Genomic DNA, 20,178 nt, shown 5'->3' on the forward strand with positions numbered 1-20,178 from the left:
TGTCAAATAAATAGATAAAATTACAAAAAAAAAAAAGAATTTCCTACTCTCCAACCTACGACCTACAGTTGTGATTCTCCAGTGACTTCGCCACCTCCCGGCATTTATGCTCTTGGGTAACTCCTTCCATCATTGTCTCAGGGTTGGCTTATGAAGTCAAAAGAACACAGTAGAAGTGATGATATGTCATTTTTTTTTTTACATGGTTATTATTATTTTTTTTTAATTCACCACACCCAGTGCTCCATGCAAGCTGTGCCCTCTATAATACCCACCACCTGGTACCCCAACCTCCCACCCCCCCGCCACTTCAAACCCCTCAGATTGTTTTTCAGAGTCCATAGTCTCTCTTAAGGCTCGTTTTTTAGAGGCATTACGGCTTTTGCCTGTTCCTCCCTCTGTCATCACTAGGGGGCGCACTTAAGCAGCCTGTGCAGAAGAGCAGAGGCCTCTTGGCAACAACCCTGTGAATGGGATAACTTTTGGGGATCCTCTGGCCTCCCTCAAGCCTTCAGATGACTGTAGCTCCAACATCCTGACTGCAGCTCACAACTTTCTTGAGCCAGAACACCCACCTAAGGTTCCCAGATTCCTAACCTACAGAATCTGTGGATAATAGGTGTTTGTTATTTGGGGGTAATTTGTGACATAGCCATAGATAACTAACACAGCTTCTCTAACCACCATTGCTGTGGCAGGAGCTGGACACCCATGCATGATTTCCCACTTCTTCCTCCTATGAATCTAAAACGACTTAGCAGACCCTGAGTCCTTTCACCCAGCTACTTTATACCCCTCGTCACCGGCAAAGAAGTCAAAATGGGAAAACTTGGATGACAAACCATTCTTGGTCTTCATGGAGGCAAGAAACTTGAAAGCCTATAGGACATAGGTCAGGAAGTGAACTAGGGTTTGGCTAATGCTTCTTGAGATAGTTTCCTATGGCCCACATGGCAAAGGACTGGCAGGCCCTGACCCCCCTATGTTAACAACCCTTCTTTTGAGGGGAGTGGGGCAGGGAATGGTTTGAATTGATTCTTTGCCTGTTGGCTGAGGCTGAAATATGAAGAGAAGGGGATAATCACCACCTGTATTCCAGTCCCACAAACAGTTACCAAAAAATACTGCTCTTATTCTTGCATATATAGAATAGATGCCAACCACAGGAACACATCAGTGAAGATTATTTCCACATTTTTGCTCACATACACACACACACACACACACACACTTTAGCAGAAACAGTATAATGGGAAAACTTCTAAACAGACCACTATAAGACAACCTTATTTTAAATATTCAAATAAGTGATGCAGTTCAGTCATGGATTGAATCTTTCCATTAGTTCCAACTGCTCCGTAATTGTTCAACTGGCTTCTCCTGGTCCAGCCCATAACACCCTAGGCAGCTAGCTGTATCATATCTTCTACTTCAGATTCCAGCTCAGGATAACAATTCCAGTGAAAATACATCCAAAAGGAAGCATAGTAACTACATCGGGAAGAAATCTGACACCATCTGGACAGCAGGTAAAAACTGACATCATTGATGAGGGGCAGAGGGACAGTGTGTATCCCCAGATACAATACCCCGAGAAGGACTCAACATGACTTACAAAGTATTCAGATGAGAATACTGCCTTTCAGAACGCAGCACCAAAGTAGAAATGTTCTATTGAAAAGAAAACAGGGGGGAGGGAGGAAAGGAACGTATTCGCCACATAACGCAAATATCGTAAAAGACAAAGAAAGGCTGAGGAGATGATCCAGATTAAAGGATACCAAAGTGCTGTGATAACTAAATACAGTCCCTGACTCTGGACTGGGTTCTTCTTTTTCTTTTCTTTTCTTTTTTAAAAAAGATTTTATTTACTTATTTGACACAGTGAAAGAAGAGAGCACCAGCAGGGGGAGCGGCAGGCAGAGGGAGAGAGAGAAGCAGACACCCCACTGAACAGGAAGCCCAATGTGAGGCTCTGGGTTCCGAAAGAGACAAGGAGGTGCTATAAAGGACATTCCTGAGTAGTTCACAAAACTGGAACTTGCCAAGGGTTAGATATTACTAAATAAGACTATGGTATCAATGTTAAATGTACTGAAGCCGATAGCTCCACTGTCATCCAGGGTAAACAAGCTAGGGCCTGGGAGCCAAGAATAGATTTCACATTCTTAAAAGACTGTATAAAGTACAGTCAAGAATGTGTGACCACAAAAGCTGAAGTATTACTGTCTGGTCCTCTACAGAAAAAGTTTTCTGGCCCTTGCTGTATTCTCATAAGAGGATATACCCTTATTCTTAGAGAAGACACTACAATGTTCAGAAATACCATTATATATGCAAAGTAGTCTCAGTTCAGTAAAAGACTGTATGAGATAAAAATAGATAGATAGATCAATCAGTTGATCAATCAATAGATAGACAGGTGAAAGTGATCAATTAAATGGAATAAAATGTTAATAGATGGATCTAGATCAAAGGGTATGTAGGTGTTCTTTGTAGTACTCTTATTCTTGCAATTTTTTTTATTAGGTTTGCTATTACTTTCAAAATAACATTTTAATTCCTTAATCCTTTGCTCAAATTCTAATTCAAGAATTTCATTTTATCTTCCAACTTTACAAAGCTCTCAAAACATTTAGTAACTTATTCCTCATGCCCTCCCTTTGTCCTCCCAGAACGCAGAGAATAGCTCTCATTTACATCTCTATAATGAATGTTAACTGTGGTTATTTTATATCAGCAACCAGCACTCACTGAGAATTTACGCTGCAGCAGATGCTGAGCTAGTGGCTTTCTCTTATGTACTTACTTAATCTCATGGACGACCCCATGAGGCAGATGCCGATTTACCAATGAGGAGATGTGGGCTTTGTCCAAGATCCTACAACTGCTCAAGGGGAAAGCCGGGAGCTGTGTAAATTCTGCCCCTTCCAACTAACGGAGAGCTGTGCGCAGCAAGGGTTCAAACTCCATCATCTAGTGAAAATTCTCTCCTGTATGAGCTGCCGTTGCTCTTTTCTGTTGTAGGTAGGATAATGGCCTTTAAAGATGTCCATGTCCTGCGGGCACCTGGGTGGCTCATTCGAATAAGCGTCTGAACCACAGCCCAGGTCTTGCTTGATCTCAGGAACCTTTGTTGGGCTTCATGCTGGGTATGGTGCCTACTTGGGGGGGCGGGGGGAGTCTGTATCCTAATCCCCAAAGCCTGTGAATATATTATTTTATGTGATAAAGGGGAATTGAAGTTGCAGACGGAATTCAGGTTGCTCAACAGTGAACATTAACATAGAGATTGTCCGCACAGTTCCAGTGTAATCAAAGGGTCCTTAAATGTAGGAAAGGGAAGCAGGAGCATGAGTGTCAGAGTGATGCCATGTAAGAAAGATGCTGCTGGCTTTGAAGTGGGCAAAGGTCACACACCAAGCAGTGCCAGAAGCCCCTGAAAGCCAGAAAATGGATTCTCCCCTAGAGTTTCCAGAAAGGAAAGCAACCCAGCCTATACCCTGATTTGAGCCCAGGGAGAGATTTCAGATTTCTGGCCTCCGGAACTGTAAGATAACAAATCTATGTTGTTTTTGACCATGTCTGTACTAATTTCTCCCAGCCTAGAAGGAAACTAATACACTTTCATTCCCAGACACACAAAGCTCTTGTTCCCACTCACTGGCATGCTTACTCCTTTTGCAAATAGGCTTACTTTCCCAGCTATTGTGTTCATAGCATGAAAACAGCCACTTCCAGGAGCTGGGGTACCTCTGGGATCCTTTGACTGACTTGTTCCTCGAGAGGTGAGAGAAGTGGAATGGTATATGGAAGGGAAAGAATTAAATGAGGTCACAATACGTAAGGCTTCAGTTGCTGCTGGCTGTCTTTCTTGCTTTGCCATTCCCAGGAGAACACTACATTCCTCAGTAAACGGTGATGCTTTAATCCTTAATATGCATCCACGCAGATTGGAATAATAATGTAAAGAAGATGGAGAAGATACTAAATTGCCTTCCTGTGTGTGTATGAGCCCAGACCAAAGCTAGTAACTTGTGAGACAGGTCCTTAAGAATGGCCACCTCGACCCAATGTTCTTCAACACCATGATGATGGGATTTCATACGACTCTCTGCTTCTGCTCTCCAGGGCTCTCCCCTGCCTGTGTCCTCTGCTTACACGTTGAGGATACTCCCCTGACTTGTGGAGGAGAGGCGGTCCTATTTTATACAAATCAGTACTAGAGAATCCCCTTTGCTATTTACAGCAACTGTGTATGAATCAGAATTCTGGACCCTTGAATTTCTGAATTATGCATGGGTAATTCTACCTAAGAACAGTTAAACCTGTTCAGACCATTGCAAGCTTCAAATCCTATTTGAACAAGCTTGATGACTAACTTGAAGCTATTCCTCATTTCTCTTTCAATTTCCCACAAAATCAGAATAGGATCAAAGGAGACCAAACAGAAGGAAAATTCTGAAAAGGAACAAAATCAGAACATGCGAAGGCTAGTTTCCAAGGAAACTCTCCAAGGACTCAGAAGAACATTTTCAGTGGTACTAAATTCAAAGTTGCTATCAGACTTCTTTATCACCAATAGATTAGTTCTTCCTAGATAGTGAATATGGACAATTACTGAGACCCTACCTATCATTTATTTTTCATTCCCTGGTGCCAAACTCTATGTTAAGCCCTTTTTATAATCAGTTCATTTCATTTAATTTTGTTATGAGGAAACTGATTCTCAGAGTGATTGAATGACCTGCCTAACATCACATATGATAAATGGCCAGAGTCAAAATTCAAACCCAAGTGTGTTGCTCTTCTCTTGGTTCATTTCTCCCAGGAGCAGAGCCTGAGGCAAGGGTTTGAGTATAAGTGATTGATTTAGGATGAGAACCCCAGGAAGCACCAGCAGATGAGCAGGGAATGGAGACAGAGAAGGAAAGGCAGTCAACAAAGGGCATGTTGTCAAGCAAGCTACCACAATAGACAACTGAAGCTCAATCCTACTAGGTACCTCTTTATGCCAGTGTAGACATACCTCAGTGTTATCCCACTTGAGGTGTGAGGAAGCTGCATTATTTATACACCTATTCCCACTTGTGGGTGACTGGAGGCTGTTCCTGCTCAGACTGAGTATGGCCCCCACAGTCAGGGAAAAAAAGCCCTTGGACAAAGAATGACCTGTGTTTGCAATAAGAGATGGGCTGGGGGATGTAGGCAGGGCTTGTACAACACTTGCTAATGCTCTGACCCACTAAGTTAAGTTCAGCTACAGGCAGAGTGAATGTAGGACCCAGAGAGGTAGGGCTCCTGTGTAAAAATCAGTTTAGTGTGACAGCTTATCTTGTTAGTTGCCCAAATTTTAACTCAGAATCCTAAAGTTTGACCTCTAAATTCCTCTGGAATTTGGATTCCTCTGGAAGTGCCAAGAATATCTCCTTCTGTTTTTTCCTTTGGGCAGCTTCAGTGAACTAGCCAGTCCTTAGGTTGCCTTCACAACTCCTCAGGTATCACAAATCAAACTCTTCAGACATTTCATAACCAAAGCTAAGGTGTCAGCTCCAAGCAGGGACCCATAAGTCTGCTCTACATCATGATTCTAGTACATTTTGAGGAAGTGGTCCACAGCCCCTTGGGGTATTTGGATGCCCTGGGTAAACACATTCTCCAGGCTGAGAATTAACACCCTGGCTTTCCAGGACTTCAAGCCCTGGGTAAATTTTAACTCTCTGGAAAAACTGACAACTTCTTCCAGAGATTTGGAAACTCGGGACTGAGGTGGTTTTTTTTCTCTGAATTTGCTCACTTTAATGACATGGGACCTAGATTCTGGAATAATGTTTCTCAGATTTTAACCTACACTAAATTCACTAGAGGGATTTTGTTAAAAGACAGACGCAGATGCAGTAGATCTGGGGTGAGGACTGAGCTTCAGCATTTCTGCCAGTCTCCCAGGTAAGGCCAATGGTGCTGGTGTGGTACCACACCTAGCAAGAGTAAAGGCAATCTCTGTCCTCAAAGGCATCACAAAGGGCTTCTTGAACTAGTCTTGGAGAGGAGAAGCAGTCTTTTCAGCTAGGAGAGTTGTCATGGGGTCAGAGCCCTGGGCAGGCCAAGAATTTGGAGAAGTTGGTATAAATTAATTAATTAATCAGTTAATTAATTTTTTTGAAAAGGTGGAGAAACAGAACCAAGGTTCTACCTAAAGGAATTTAAAGGCCAAGAGGAGATAGAAGAATGAGTGCAATGTTTGTGGGGGAAACTCTTGGGTTCTGCCTCTGAGGGCTCAACAGTCTTGTTTCCATGGAAGTTCAAACCTAGAAACAGCACCGAGACTACTTTTTATGAGCCACAACATTTTAGATCTTAAGGTCTGACTTGGACTCCTGAACTGGATTGTTTTCTTTTTTCTTTCTTTCTTTTTTTTTTTTTAAATTTCTTTTCAGTGTAACAGAATTCATTGTTTATGCACCACACCCAGTGCTCCATGAAATACGTGTGCTCCATATTAATAAATACAGCGATTGCCTCAATATGCTCTAACAACTAATAGTACTGAACCTTTGCTGTAATGAGCCTTTTACATGTACGAACTCATTTGAGCCTCATAAACACAAGGCACCTGCTAGGATTATCTCCTTTTTTACACGAAGAAATAGGGGCACAAAGTGGGAAGGAGACACAGAGCTAATAAGAGCAGAGCTGGAATGTACACCAAGGAGAACTGACTCTAGTTCCCATTCTTAAGCATGATGCACTTTTACCTCTTTTTCAAGCTGCCTCCCCCTGGCTGGTGTAGAATAATCTCTGCCCTCTCCCTCTCCCATGCAACTCTCCTTGAGCAGGGCAGTTGGGTTAGGCAGATGCAGCCACGGTTCACGCTGGTTGCCCTTGACCTGAGACACAAGACCCCAGCACTGACTTCTGAGCTCCCACATTATTTCTCAAGTCATATCTGACCTTCCTGCATTGACCTCAGTGGTCAAGTTGCTCTTACGATCCTCTCCTCTGGTACACAGGCCCTGCCCCTAGCTTGGTCCTTTACTCCCAGTTGCCTTGGTGCCCTTGCAAGGAGAATACCTTGCTTCTTGCAGGCCTGCCTGAAGGCCCCGCAACACCTTTCCACATACCCACAGGGCTATCAAGAAAATCTGAACCAAACTATTTACCCAAACTGCAAAACTTAATGTACCAAATTTTCCATGCATGAGAAATTCCCCCATAAATCTCAAAAACATTTACTTTACTTACCAAAGTTAGCCACTATGATTATGCTTTCCCCCAAAGGCTAAACAAGGTACATGTCCCCCATCATCATCTAAAAAGTACGTATAATTTATTTATCATCGTTCCCAGTCACTTGAGTAATATTGCTTCACAGTTCCCATTTCAGTTCAGTGTTCAAGGATGAAACTGAGCATCTCCAAAAGAACAAGAAGAATGGAGGACAGATGGAGAGCAAGGACTTAGAGTAACCAGTAGTGTTCCTTCATCATCCAACCCTCTTTTCACTTAAGAGACAGCTGATGAATGCCTGTCACGCGCAGGCGTGATAATATTTTTGGTGAGGAGCCCACAGAACAGGGAAGCAGAGGGTGTAGCTAAATGCACCTCGAGGTGGTTTTCACGGAGCCCTGAAGGACAAGGGAAGAGCCATCAGCCACACTGGGCAGCAGAGGAAAACAGAGCTGATAATCATCGCAACCACCATGCCTGGCCCTGGACCCAGAACCGTGCTGATATTATCAGGGCTTCGAATTTAAGGACAGGCTCAGGAACAAGTCCTCAAAAGGTATTTGTCACATAAGCCTGATGGTAGTTTCTGGCACATCGTTGGATTATTCCAAGTATAAGCGATTCGGTAATCTGATTCACCATACCTGTGACAAACCAGGGCTTGCTTTGCACGGATCACCAGAATGTAGCCTCCATGCCTTCACTTTTTGATAGCTAACAGTTCCTCCCGCATGCCAGCTCGCTCCTCTCAGCCCTTCGTAAACCAAAGGAAATTACCTCAGTGAGCCAGATGGTGGCGAATGATGCTGAAGGCATTGCTGATACCCAGACTTGAGGCGAAATTACAAGTCCATAGTGTGCAATAAATTCAGAACGATATTTAGTGTTGTGTGTGTGCGCCTCGAGGGCATCAAATTTATTTTTTTATTTTAATTTCCATTTCTCAGACCTTTCTTTATACATCAACAAGAAACTGGTTTGTTTGGGTTTGGTTTTGGGTGGTTGGTTTTACAAACCTTCTGGCATTGGTTTGTTCATCAGAGAAAGCAAAAACCATTCTTTCCGACTTCTTAGAGGTGTCATGAGAATTAACTTAATGCAAATATAAGTGCTTTATTAAGCATCATTATTTAAAAATCCCTTGCAGATGTTAGCGTGTGGCTTGTTGAAATAGTACACTCTCCCAAGGCCTGCAGAACATAAACCACAAAGCCCTAAATCCTGTGGGTCTCTAACCCACACAAGCTCTTAGCATTAATAGAGCAAGACCCTAAGAACCAAAGAGAAGCTGCCAGACACTAATGTGGGTCTGGAATCTCACACTGAGTGAAATCATCCCTTTTTCTGCCCAGCTTCTCTGTTTCTAAGGGGCCGGTGACTCCCTGCTTACTGGAAATAAGGTGGGAAATAAGGCTTATTGATCTTCACCCTGCTCAAGAATCCCAGTGTGTGGACACCAGCAGCTATGTGATGTTTCACCAAAACCCAGCCCCGTGGAACTCTCTATTCGAGTGGAACAGGTCCCTACCATAGAAGGGACCATGATTCCTCTCGCTTCCATTAGCAAAATGCATGAAACACTTCATGGCCATTGAAAGGCTTGTTCTCTGTCCTGCTTATTATTAAAAGAATGGGGAGAACCTTCTGTTTTTCTTTAGTGGTGTTTATTTTAAACCTAATCCCAGTCTAAGCCTATAATATGTATGGGACCTATTTGATTGCATAAACAATAAAATAATCTCTGCCTACACATATTTTTCAAAATCTTAGAATAGTCATTTTTTATTTTTTTAATTTTTTTAAAAGATTTTATTTATTTATTTGACAGACAGAGATCACAAGTAGGCAGAGAGGCAGGCAGAGAGAGAAGGGGAAGCAGACTCCCCGCTGAGGAGAGCCCAATATGGGGCTCAATCCCAGGAACCTGAGATCATGACCTGAACCGAAGGCAGAGGCTTTAACCCCCTGAGCCACCCAAGTGCCCTAGAACAGTCATTTTATAAGTGGCTGGTAGTTTCATTCACTTGGGTTTGTTTTTATTACTATGGCATTGGGACCACACTGATCATGTGTCCCTTCTGTACCAAACAAAACTTATAAATTCCAACTCCCAGAAGGAAAACACTCTTTAAACAGGAATGATTTCATTCATCATCTCTTCATTCCATTCAGAGACTAAGAGGCCTGCAGTAGATTATAGAAAAAGGATCTGTCTCCCTCAATCACAGGGGCTCCTTCAACATCTTAGGAACCCAGCCTAAAGAAAAATGTCCATACAGGCGAAGGTTTATTATCCTGGAAATTCTCGAAGAGCTGCTTTTTGTTTCCTTGGCTGCCATCTAGTGGGTAATGATGTCATGTCACTAAAACCTCTGTGAAGACAGAAGATGTCTGCCTGTCTTTAAAACAAACCCCCCAAACACAGGTAATTAAAGAAATATTATTGCAGACATGAGGCAATTATTCTTTCTCATAACTTCTATTTAGATCCAATGTGTCATTCTCCTTCCTTTTTCCATGGGAAGGCAACCAATTGAATGATCATTGATTTGGCACTAATATTGTGCACTAGGACCGCTGTAAGGAAGCCCTAAGGCAGATCCACAGACTGGGAACTAAAAGGTAAAGTTTCAGGGCGTTCCATTGAAACCAAGAACCTCAGCTAACTTGAACTTAGACCAGTGACAACCCAACGAATAGCTGTTTCTTTGGCACATCTGCTTCTTGTTGCAGTAACCAAAACCAATATTGAGACTGTGCCGTTTTAGATTTATCTCTACTAAGTTTATTCTATGAGCATTTTTAATGGGGTCTCTAATTCCTGGAGGACATTATGCAACAGGTCAGCTGTTTAGTAGCATCTCTGTCTTTCCAAATTACAATCAGATTCCAGACTAAGATACATCGGTATTGGTTTCAGATTCTCAAAAAGGAAGGGCTCAAGGAGGTTCAAAAAAAAAACAAAACACAGTAGAAATACAAGGAGTCTAAAAAAACAAGCCCATAAGCCTCTGCCTTTTATCTGTCTCTCTGGGCTTTGCAGGTTAAACACACACACACACACACACACACATACACACGCAGCTAAAATGTAGACTCGTCTTTCCCAGTGGTCTCTCAACCAAAGCCCGGTCATCTACATGTGATTGCAGATAAATAAAAAGTCACTGTTAATTATATATGATGCCACAAGTTAAGAAGAATATTCTAGCAGACATCCATCCTTCCTTGTTCTACATGACCATGGGGCTTGAAGAAGGGACAACAGCTCTCATTGAAGGCAGTCAAAGGTAGTGGTTCCGGATGTGGGTCATGGTATAAGACTTCATAGGTTCAAATGGCTTTGCTGGTTGTGATCATGACCTCAGGAGACTTACCAGACTTTCCTGTGCCCTGGTTTCCTGAAACATAAAATGAAGGTGCCTCCTCTGTAAGGTCATGGTAAGGATTAGAAGAGTTCTTACAAAAAATATGTTTGGAACGATACCTGGAATGCAGACAGGGCTCAATAATGGGGAGCGCCTATTAATGTGTCCAGATGTTTCGAAGTAATTTGCAAAGGAGTGTGGATGGTTCCCCTGACTTGGAGTTCTGAAACCTCCAAAGATGGAGGATGTCGAAGGTCAGGTCTCAAAGTACAGATAGTGAGAACCTGCCAGCAAGGCCACCACTCTGTACAAACTCAACTAACTCTATAGTTTATGATATCTCTGTGAGTTCATTTTAACCTGGTAACAAAGCTGAAGTCCCAGGGATGCATGTAATGTAGCATTTCTATCTGTGTTGAAGCAGGAGAGGAGAGCCTTTAAGAGCTTATGAAACAATGTGCCTCCAGTGGGGGTTGATTCTGCCTGTTATACAAACCCCACGAGTCATCTTGTCAGAGTTAAGTTGTACTAAAATGTAAGCCCTTCTCTCTCCCAAGATGTTCTCTGATTCCAATTTTGCTCCCCGAAAAGCTCAGGTCCGAGCCTGAGCCCAAGAAATCTGATGCTGTCTCAAAAAAAAAATGAGGGAGGATAGAAAAACCTTCTCATGACTCAGTTTCTTTTTTGGTATTATTTAAAGACATGCAAAGCCTTGAGAAGCTCCTGAGAGATGCTGTAATCTATGGCCAGCCTCGAATCCGCAGAGCCTGGAAGAAGATTCTCATCCTAGTGGAGGGCATCTACAGGTATGGAAATAACCAGAGACATTTTAAGGCATTGGGGCCCACAGTGAGCTGACAACTGAGGAAAGTCTGACCTCTCCTAGCTCCATGGGAAAATGAGTCGGATGTAAGGTATTATGAAGGGACTGAAACCAGAGCTATTAACGTGAGCTGTCAGGCCTTGGGTCACCTGGCTTTTCAATGTCTCTGCATATGACAGAACGCTTCAGAGGCTGGATTCTTGTGAAGGTATCCTCAGAAATTCCTCCCAGGGCACTGATAACTTGCATTGATTCTCTCCACTACCGTTGGCTGCCCACAATTTCAAAGGCCTAGAGGTGCTGGGTTACTCAACATCAGAACGCTTCTTGCCTGGGGTGTGTGAGTTGCTCAGTTTGTTAAGCATCAGATTCTTGATTTCTGCTCAGGTCATGATCTCAGGGTCACAAGATAGAGCCCTGAATTGGGCTCCACACTGAGCAAGGAGCCTGCTTAAGATTCTCTACTTTCCCTCTCTCTTTGTCCGTTCCCAGCCCCCCACTCGCAAGCTCTTTCTCTCCAAAAAAAAAAAAAAAAAAAAGAGAGAGAGAGAGAGAGAAAAGGAATGCTTCTTGCCTTTATGGCATTGCTGGTAGGCACCCAGATGCTTCTAATTGGAGAGTGCACCCAAACACAAGTTGCTTGCTGAACTGGGCCAGTTGTTGGCATTAGAATACAAAAAGCCAGCACATTTTCCACAAGGTTAAGACTAATCTCCAAGACAATTCTTGATCCAGAGCTGGGAGCCGTTGGACTTAGCATCTGAAGGTGTGCTCATTTTCCCACCTCTTCGAAGCCACGAAGACAAAACACCCACTAAGCCACTGAGAGCTTGTACAAGGCCCGTTGTGATGGAATTGGTTTCTTTCTCTGTCTGAATTGGTTATCACTACCGAAATGGAAATTGCCTCCAGGCCATTCTTCTATCGAATGCCTTTGTCCCTGAGCCAAGGAAACACCATCTCGAAGTGTTCCCTCCTTAAATCAGTTCTCAAACAATCTTCACATTCAAAGAATTGAGGGAGTTTTTTCTTATAATTATGGAAAAGTGAACAATATTAGATGGAAGGGACTGAGAGCTTAACTTCCCTACAAGGAGAGGTATGCTTGCAAAGGAGACTTAGATCTGATGGGACTTTCCACTCAGTCAGAGTGTGCATCATTTCCATTCCATGAATGGATAACAAGCAGCAGAAGAAACGTGTCTCCACCCTTCTTGGGAAAAAGAAGTGCGTTCACCTCAATTTAAAATAATAATGTTAATGATAGTAACAGTAGTAGTAATAATAATGAGCCAGGTACCATCTTGTTTTTTTCTCTCAGCCTCACTGTCCTAGTGCCTGGTGTTCTGGATGTCCCTAGTGCTACTGTAGAGTTGCAAAGATGGCATTGCCAGTTTCCAGCAGCCCACATTATGTATCCCCATCAATAACTCCTCGGTTCAGCCCCCAGATGATACCCTATTTATGAAGTCTTTGGGGTCACCCTGGAGGAGCATTCTCAATCAAGGTGATTCCCTTCCACAACCCACCCCTATCTTGGAGAATTTGGACAATTTTCAGTTGGCACAACAGCCACAGAGTACTATTGGCCTCTAGTAGGCAGAGGCCAGGGATACTGCTAAGCATCCTACAATGCATGGGACAGGCCCCCACCACAGAGAATCCACCTGCTCAAAGTGTCGACAGTGCCAAGACTGAAAGACCCTACTGTAGAGTCATTCAATTAATAATTCAATTTTATGAATAGTTTACTCACTAGCCTTGAACTTGCTACTTTTCAGAAATAATCTTATTGACTCTGGGCTGTCATAACCTCAAGCCCAGATCTTTCTCCCTGTGTGATCTGTGCCAGCTGCCAGTCTGGGAAGAGAGCCTTTATCTAAACACATGTCATTCAGGCCTGGACATGTGGGAGCATGGATCAGCTGAGGGAGAGCAGACTGGGCATCTCCTTTAACCAGAATTGACAGAATCCAGCGGCAAGTAAACAGAACTTGTTCCACTAAAGGAAAGTTGTGTTTGAAGTACTTTGATTGTAGCTGAAATTAAGTGGACCAGACCACCAGCATTTTACTGTCAACTAGTCCCATCAGTTACAAAGAGAACTCACTCCAGCAGCTGGGCTTGTTCATGGCTGGGCCTGTGTCCTACCAGTATGATCTCAGGAGGACAGCAGAGACAGGTGTGGCATTTATTTGTATGAGGAAACCTCCACTTTCCTTGGATTTCCTTCATAGAGAGCTTCCTTTTATCTCATTGGACAGAATCTTGTCTTTATGTGAAAGTGAAACTGTGCCCTCCAAAGGCCCATACATAGCTAGGAAACAGGGCACCTCTAAAAAAGTCTTGGTACTTCCTGGGGCCTCCGTTTCCTCATCTTCAGAATAAGGCTAACCAAAACTGGAGTTCTGGAACATAGTGGATGTTCTCATTTGTTGCTGTCACCAAAAAATGAAATTATTTCCCACAGAATTTTCTTTTTTTTTTTTTTTTATTTGACAGACAGATTTGACAAGTAGGCAGAGAGGCAGGCCGGGGGGGGGGGGGAAGCAGGCTCCCTGCAGAGCAGAGAGCCTGATGCGGGGCTGGACCCTGAGATCATGACCTGAGCCGAAGGCAGAGGCTTAACCCACTGAGCCACCCAGGCGTCCCCCCACAGAATTTTCTAAAAGGCCAGGGTTAATAATGTGAAATCAACAGTTCACAAATGCACTTCTATTTGTTAACAAAGTGCTATGGACACATACCCTGTTAACCTCAACACAAAGCCTCCTTTGAATTTTCACTCCTGTATTTTTTTTTTTTTAATCTATTGCTGTGGTTTGTCACCGTGGGCAAAGTCCCCCCTACCCCCCACCACAAATGCCTCATATAAATCAATTTTTCATAATTAGCCTAAAAAAAAGAGTCTGCCTAACTTAAACCTAACTGAAACTGAAACCTAACCAGTTTCAGGCAGGTATCAAGGTAGAAAAAGCAGATACCAAGTCTAAGAAATCCATCAGTTCCACAAAAGCAGTTATGATAATGATAATTATACTAACGATAATAACAATAATAGGGTCACCATCCATAAACCGTCTAGGCCTCATTATATAGAGAGAGAATATGGAGGATCCTGGATCTGGAGAGAGGCCTGGGATCAGGGCTCAAATCCCAGTGTTGTCACTTACGGTTCTGTGCCCTTCATAAGGTTCTTTTGTAAGTATTAAATAAGATCATAGAACCCCGTTCTTGGCAGAAGCCCAGTCTGTGGTAAACCCACAACCAAGGGCAGCTGTCTGGATCATTAAATTTCTTTTCAGTGGAGAAGTTTGCAACATGGAAAACAATAAGCTCTCTGCATAGTGAAGTTTTCTCCACCCAACTGAAGGATGGATGTCAGGGGAAGAAGCTTGCATTTACTCTGTGTCTGCTCCTTGCTTCCCATGTGTGATCTTGAGGAAACCTCCCCATTCTCTTTGAGGTTGCTGTGAAGAGGAAGACACTTAACCCAGGACAGATAACTGAGATGAAATAGAGCCAAGGTTCAAACCAGGGAGCCCCACTGGAACAGAGGTCCATTATCAACAGAAGACTCCACCCATGTGCCCCCATCCCATAAAATAAACATGGAAACTGTAAAAGTCCTCCAGGTGGCCTTCACCATTTACCTACTCAGGGCTCAGTTTCTTCATCTGTAAAATAGGGAGAGTGAAACTTGAGATCCAAAGTTCCGTGAGTTCATGGTCTGGGGCTTAAAATTACAATCATACTATTATCGTGTTCTCATCTGCATTTTCTTTTAAGTATTACTTTAAAGTCAGACTCTTCTAGTTTTGTGTCTCTGAAAAGTCTAGTTGGTGGATCCACGGTGGTCAAGAAGTCTCGAAATTATTCAAAAATATACTAGAGAAGGGCAGGGGGTCCCAAATAGCCTGGGAGATGAAAGCAGCGTTACTGGAGCTCAAACGTTCAAAATCAAAGCTATTGGGAAATAGTGACCAGCCCTTCCAAGAAACACACACGTAAATAAATCTTTAAATCTCAGAATGCCATTCTCTGTAAGGGTGGAAGCCCTTCTCCCAAAAATAATGTAAGTTAAAGGATTGGGAACTTTAGCCTATGATTTAAATACATACAGGAAAAAAGGAAAAGAAAGTACTTTATTTTTAATTAGTCTTAGCTCTCTTCTTTTTCTCTTTTTACCCTCTTTTATTCCCTGGATTATACTTGGGGCCCACCAAGGAGATTTTTTCCACCATGTAAGTTGGCAGACCAGTGGTTTAATTCCAATCCTGCCAATGGATAATATGCTTTCTATGTGGAGGGGAAGGTGGTGAGAGGGAAATTTCAAAAAAAGAGTCTTGCCACTTAGCTAATACATTATGTAACAGAAACGATATAAAGAAATTATTCATCAGCTTGTGCTTCGAGACTAATTCAAATCCTTGCACAGAGCTTCAAATTAAGTGATGGAATTATCTCTACCTACAGTTGTATTTTAGTTGTTTTTCTTTCATTGAAGTCAAAAGAAAACACAACTTGCCATTCAGGAAGAAAAAAAATAAAACACCATCCTTGTTTTCTTTTTCATTTCTGGCACTGTGTTTTTGACAGCAATTTACAGGAATAATATAGAACTCCCTTTTCTATGCATGCACCAATCTCAATATCCCACTGTAGGAAAGGGTTCGATTCAAATGTGTTCACATTAAGAAAATGAAAACTTAGTGCAGGTGAATATAACTCTTTATAAAACTTGAGTTCTCCCCAGGACTCATGCGTGCCCTGTAGTAACTCCAGAAATCAACAGTACTGTAGAGTCATTAATCTTAGAGGAAGAAATATAAACCAGGTGGGCAGACTCCTAACATCAGCTAGACCAGCCCCGGCAAAGGATGGCTAATTAGCTGCCTCGAGTGTCTGCAAACTGTTCAGCATTAACTCTGGTTCCTGCCAAATTCAGTTCCAGAACAAAGAATGGTTATTTGTGACATGTCAGGTTTTCAGTATAGTTGTGTTACCAACTTCTAACATGTTAAAGATGAGAAGTAGATCCTAGAATTTTGAGGGCATATAGCCATTTATTCTGTACGACACCCATATGCCTCTTTCCTGGAAGATTCAACACAGAGCATTGTTAAGGGCTCCCCATTTCTCAAGTCAGGCCTCACTCCAAACATTTCCTTCTACGCTCCTCCTAAGAAAAAGAACAGCCCAGTGAGTGCTTGTTATGCACCACTTTACAAACATTATTTCTAGAAAGAAGTTATGAGGAGGGTTTCATCATCATGCTTTCTTTACATCTGAGAAAATAGAGGCAGAGAACATCGTGTAAGTTGCCCAAGCCCTCAGTTGGTAAGTGGTGTGGCTCCACTCTACGCCCAGTCAGATGGCTGTACCTTCTCCCCTCATTGGAAACCAAACAATTAATCTAAGAAAATACTGGAGTTAACTCACAAACTTATATAAGAGAAGATGAGTGTTTTTGGTTTCCATTTCATTAAATCTGAAACCAACCATTCAGAATGACTTTGTGAGAAACACAAAGGCAATAAGCTGGACTTCATTAAAATTAACAACTTGGGCTTTGCGGAAGACCATGCCAAGCAAATAAAAAGATAAGTCACAGACTGGGAGAAAACATTTGCAAAAGATACATTGATAAAGGACTGTGATCTAAAATGTACAAAAGAACTCTTAAAACTCAACAGTAAGAAAGCTAACAATTATGATCGAAAAGACCTTAGCAGACACCCCACTAAAGAAGGTATGTAAATGGAAATACACATACAGAAAGATGTTTCACATCATATGTCATGGGGGAAATGTAAATTAAAGCAATAAGATTGCCAAACGTTGGAAGCAGCCAAAGTATCCTTTAGTCAGTGAATGACTAAGTAAACTGTGGGGCATCCAGACGATGGAACACTATTCAGTACTAAAAAGAAATGAGCTCTCAAGCCATGAAAAGACACAGAAAAAAAACTAAATGCATATTATTAAGTGAAAGAAGGCAATCCCAAAAGGCTATACAGTGCATAATTCCAACTACATGGCATTCTGGAAAAGACAAAACTATGGAGACCATGAAAAGATCAGTAGTTGTCAGGGGTTGGGTGGGGGCAGGAATGAACAATGGATTTGTAGGGCAGTAGAAATAGTCTGTAGGGTATCATAAGGATGGCTACATGTTGTCATACATTTGTCCAAGCTTATAGAATGCACATCACCAAGAGGCAGCCCTCATGGTAACTATGGACTTTGGGTGACAATGATGTGTTGGTATAGGTGCATTTGTAACAAATGGACTGCCCTTGGGGATGTTGGTAATAGGGGTGATGATGTGTATGTGTATGTGGGACAGGGAGTATATGGGAAATCTTTACCTTCTGCTCAGTTTTGCAGTGACCTTAAAACTGCTTTCAAGAACAAAGTCCCTTTTTTTTTTTTTTTTTTTGAATAAAGTCCTTTAAAGAAGCCAAAAATACAAATCCTGCACTGCTGGCTAGTCTGCTCCCTCCAAACCAACACCTCTTGGCCTGAGTCACTGCACAACCAGCCGGACTATTTTGACTGGATTGACCTAACACTTAAGTTTATTTTTATAATGCACTAAATTTAATAAATAAATTAATTAGGAAGAAGGGAGAAGTTCAAAGTTCAATTGGCGTTAATTGATTAGTTCTTGAACCAAACTCCTTGAGCTGTCTGACAAGCTCCTTTACATGGTGAGGGTGAGGGACTGTGTGTTTTCATAGAATTCGCCTGTCAGGGAAGTCAAAACTGTGTGTGGTGTAGACACAGCCCACAAAGTGTTGTGAGAACTGATGAAAGCCGAAAGTCCTTTTAAATCCATCGAGTTCCAAAGATGCCATGTAAATGTGAGTTTTACTTATTTATTTCCTTCATATTTTTCCCTTTTTTGGAGGACTTGAAGTGTTTTTGCAATTTACAATACCATGAAAAATTAAGCACTTAGGGCTAAAACGAAAAGGTTCCTCTATGGCAGTGGTTCTCAAAGTGTTGTCCCCAGCCAACAGTAGGATGTCTCTGGGGAGCTTGGTAGAAATACAAGTTCATAGCCCCACCCCAGCCCAGCCCAGAACTTCCAAATCAAAAACTCAGGAGCAGGGCAGAAGGGGAGCAGTAATCTGTGTTTTAACAAACTATCCAGGGATTTGGGTGCTCGCTCAAGAATGAGAACAATTTCCCCTAAATGAACAGAAAGAGGGGACATTACCAGATGCTGAGCAGTGAACAAGAGATTCTAAGAACTTTCTCTTGTGCTTTCACTAATACTATGTGTCTTAAGCAAAGTTCTTTTGTGTGTTTTTAATTCTTACCTTTAATCTTTGCCAATTCAAAGTCTATGTCATAGAACTGGTCAAATAGACAGCAGCAGGCTGACAAAGACAGATTACCATAGAGCAATTTCATTAAAACTAGCAAAATACCTAGAATCCAAAATGGTCAGTCTAGTTACACTAATTGACTTTACAAATAAATTGATCAACAACACAGTAAGGTCATTGTTCATTTGGGAATTAGCTATAACAACTCAGAGCACTTTAACCTATCAAACATAATTTTTTTTTCCAAGTAAAATAATGCCAGATCAGCTTTACAAGATTGAGAGGGTTGTCTTAACCAACTAAGTTATGCCTTAGGAAGAAAGGAATTGTGTGTCCCTGTCACCACTGACTGGTGTCAGGACAGGTTGTCTGAGAAGGATTGGAGGGAAGACCATCACAGGGCTTCCCAGGAAAGTGTACACAAGTGACAAGCATTTCTCTTTCTGCCCTAGCATGGAAGGTTCCATCGTGCGTCTGCCTCAGATTGTGGCTCTAAAGAAGAAATACAAGGCTTACCTCTACATAGACGAAGCTCACAGTATTGGGTCTGTGGGCCCAACTGGCCGGGGTGTTGTAGAATTCTTTGGACTGGACCCTCGAGATGTTGATGTGCTTATGGGCACATTCACCAAAAGCTTTGGAGCCTCAGGAGGTTACATAGCTGGAAGGAAGGTAAGCCAGGGATCCCTGTGTCTATTTAAAATCTTGAAAGCTCTGGGATGCCTGGGTGGCTCAGTGGGTTAAAGCCACAGGTTATGATCCCAGGGTCCTGGGATCGAGTCCTGCATTGGGCTCTCTGCTCAGCAGGGAGCCTGCTTCCCTTCCTCTCTCTCTGCCTGCCTCTCTGCCTACTTGTGATCTCTGTCTGTCAAATAAATAAATAAAAATCTTTTAAAAAATCAAATCAAATCAAATCTGAAAACTCTGGGGACATAGTCTGCAGGCTTCTGTGGATACCCTGAGAGCTTCAGCTCAGTTCAGCACACTTCAGTAGATCATGGCAGCCTTGATACAGTGAGTCCAAGGCCAAATAGGTCCAGAATGGCAAAGAACTCGCCCTCTAATGGCGAAGGGAAGCGTGTGATACGTAATCACATTATAATAAAATGACAACACTAGCAGTGTACCTAGGCGAAGACTTGATACAAGGAGAGAGATAGTTAACTCTGCAGGTAGTAGCTAAGGAGTCTTAGAATAAATATCATTCTCAAAGGCAGAAGATGGGGGGAGGGTATATTTTAAAAAGAGGTAATAATGTATACCAAACACCAGAAATGATAAGGGAAGGTTACAGAGCTGTCAGTAGTTTGGTTTGGGGGCATGAAAAACATAAAGTAGATAACAGCAACAGTGGGCAAAAAATGAGGTTGACTCTGCTACAAGTTCTGGGTTTTAAGAGTTTTCATCAAAATTGTGGCAAGAT

At 42.3% G+C, this 20,178-nt stretch overlaps 1 protein-coding gene across 1 annotated transcript in view; it reads left to right on the top strand.

Annotated features, from left to right (window-relative positions):
- SPTLC3 (serine palmitoyltransferase long chain base subunit 3) overlaps positions 1-20,178 on the top strand; it is a 144,747-nt gene that overhangs the window by 79,170 nt on the left and 45,399 nt on the right. Inside the window, exons 7-8 of the mRNA XM_044263458.1 lie at positions 11,296-11,401; positions 19,208-19,427. Of these exons, the coding sequence (XP_044119393.1) occupies positions 11,296-11,401; positions 19,208-19,427 (326 nt within the window). The remainder of the gene's footprint in view (positions 1-11,295; positions 11,402-19,207; positions 19,428-20,178) is intronic.

This window comes from Neovison vison, chromosome 8 (genome assembly GCF_020171115.1).
Source record: "Neovison vison isolate M4711 chromosome 8, ASM_NN_V1, whole genome shotgun sequence".
Classification (NCBI taxonomy): Eukaryota; Metazoa; Chordata; class Mammalia; order Carnivora; family Mustelidae; genus Neogale; species Neogale vison.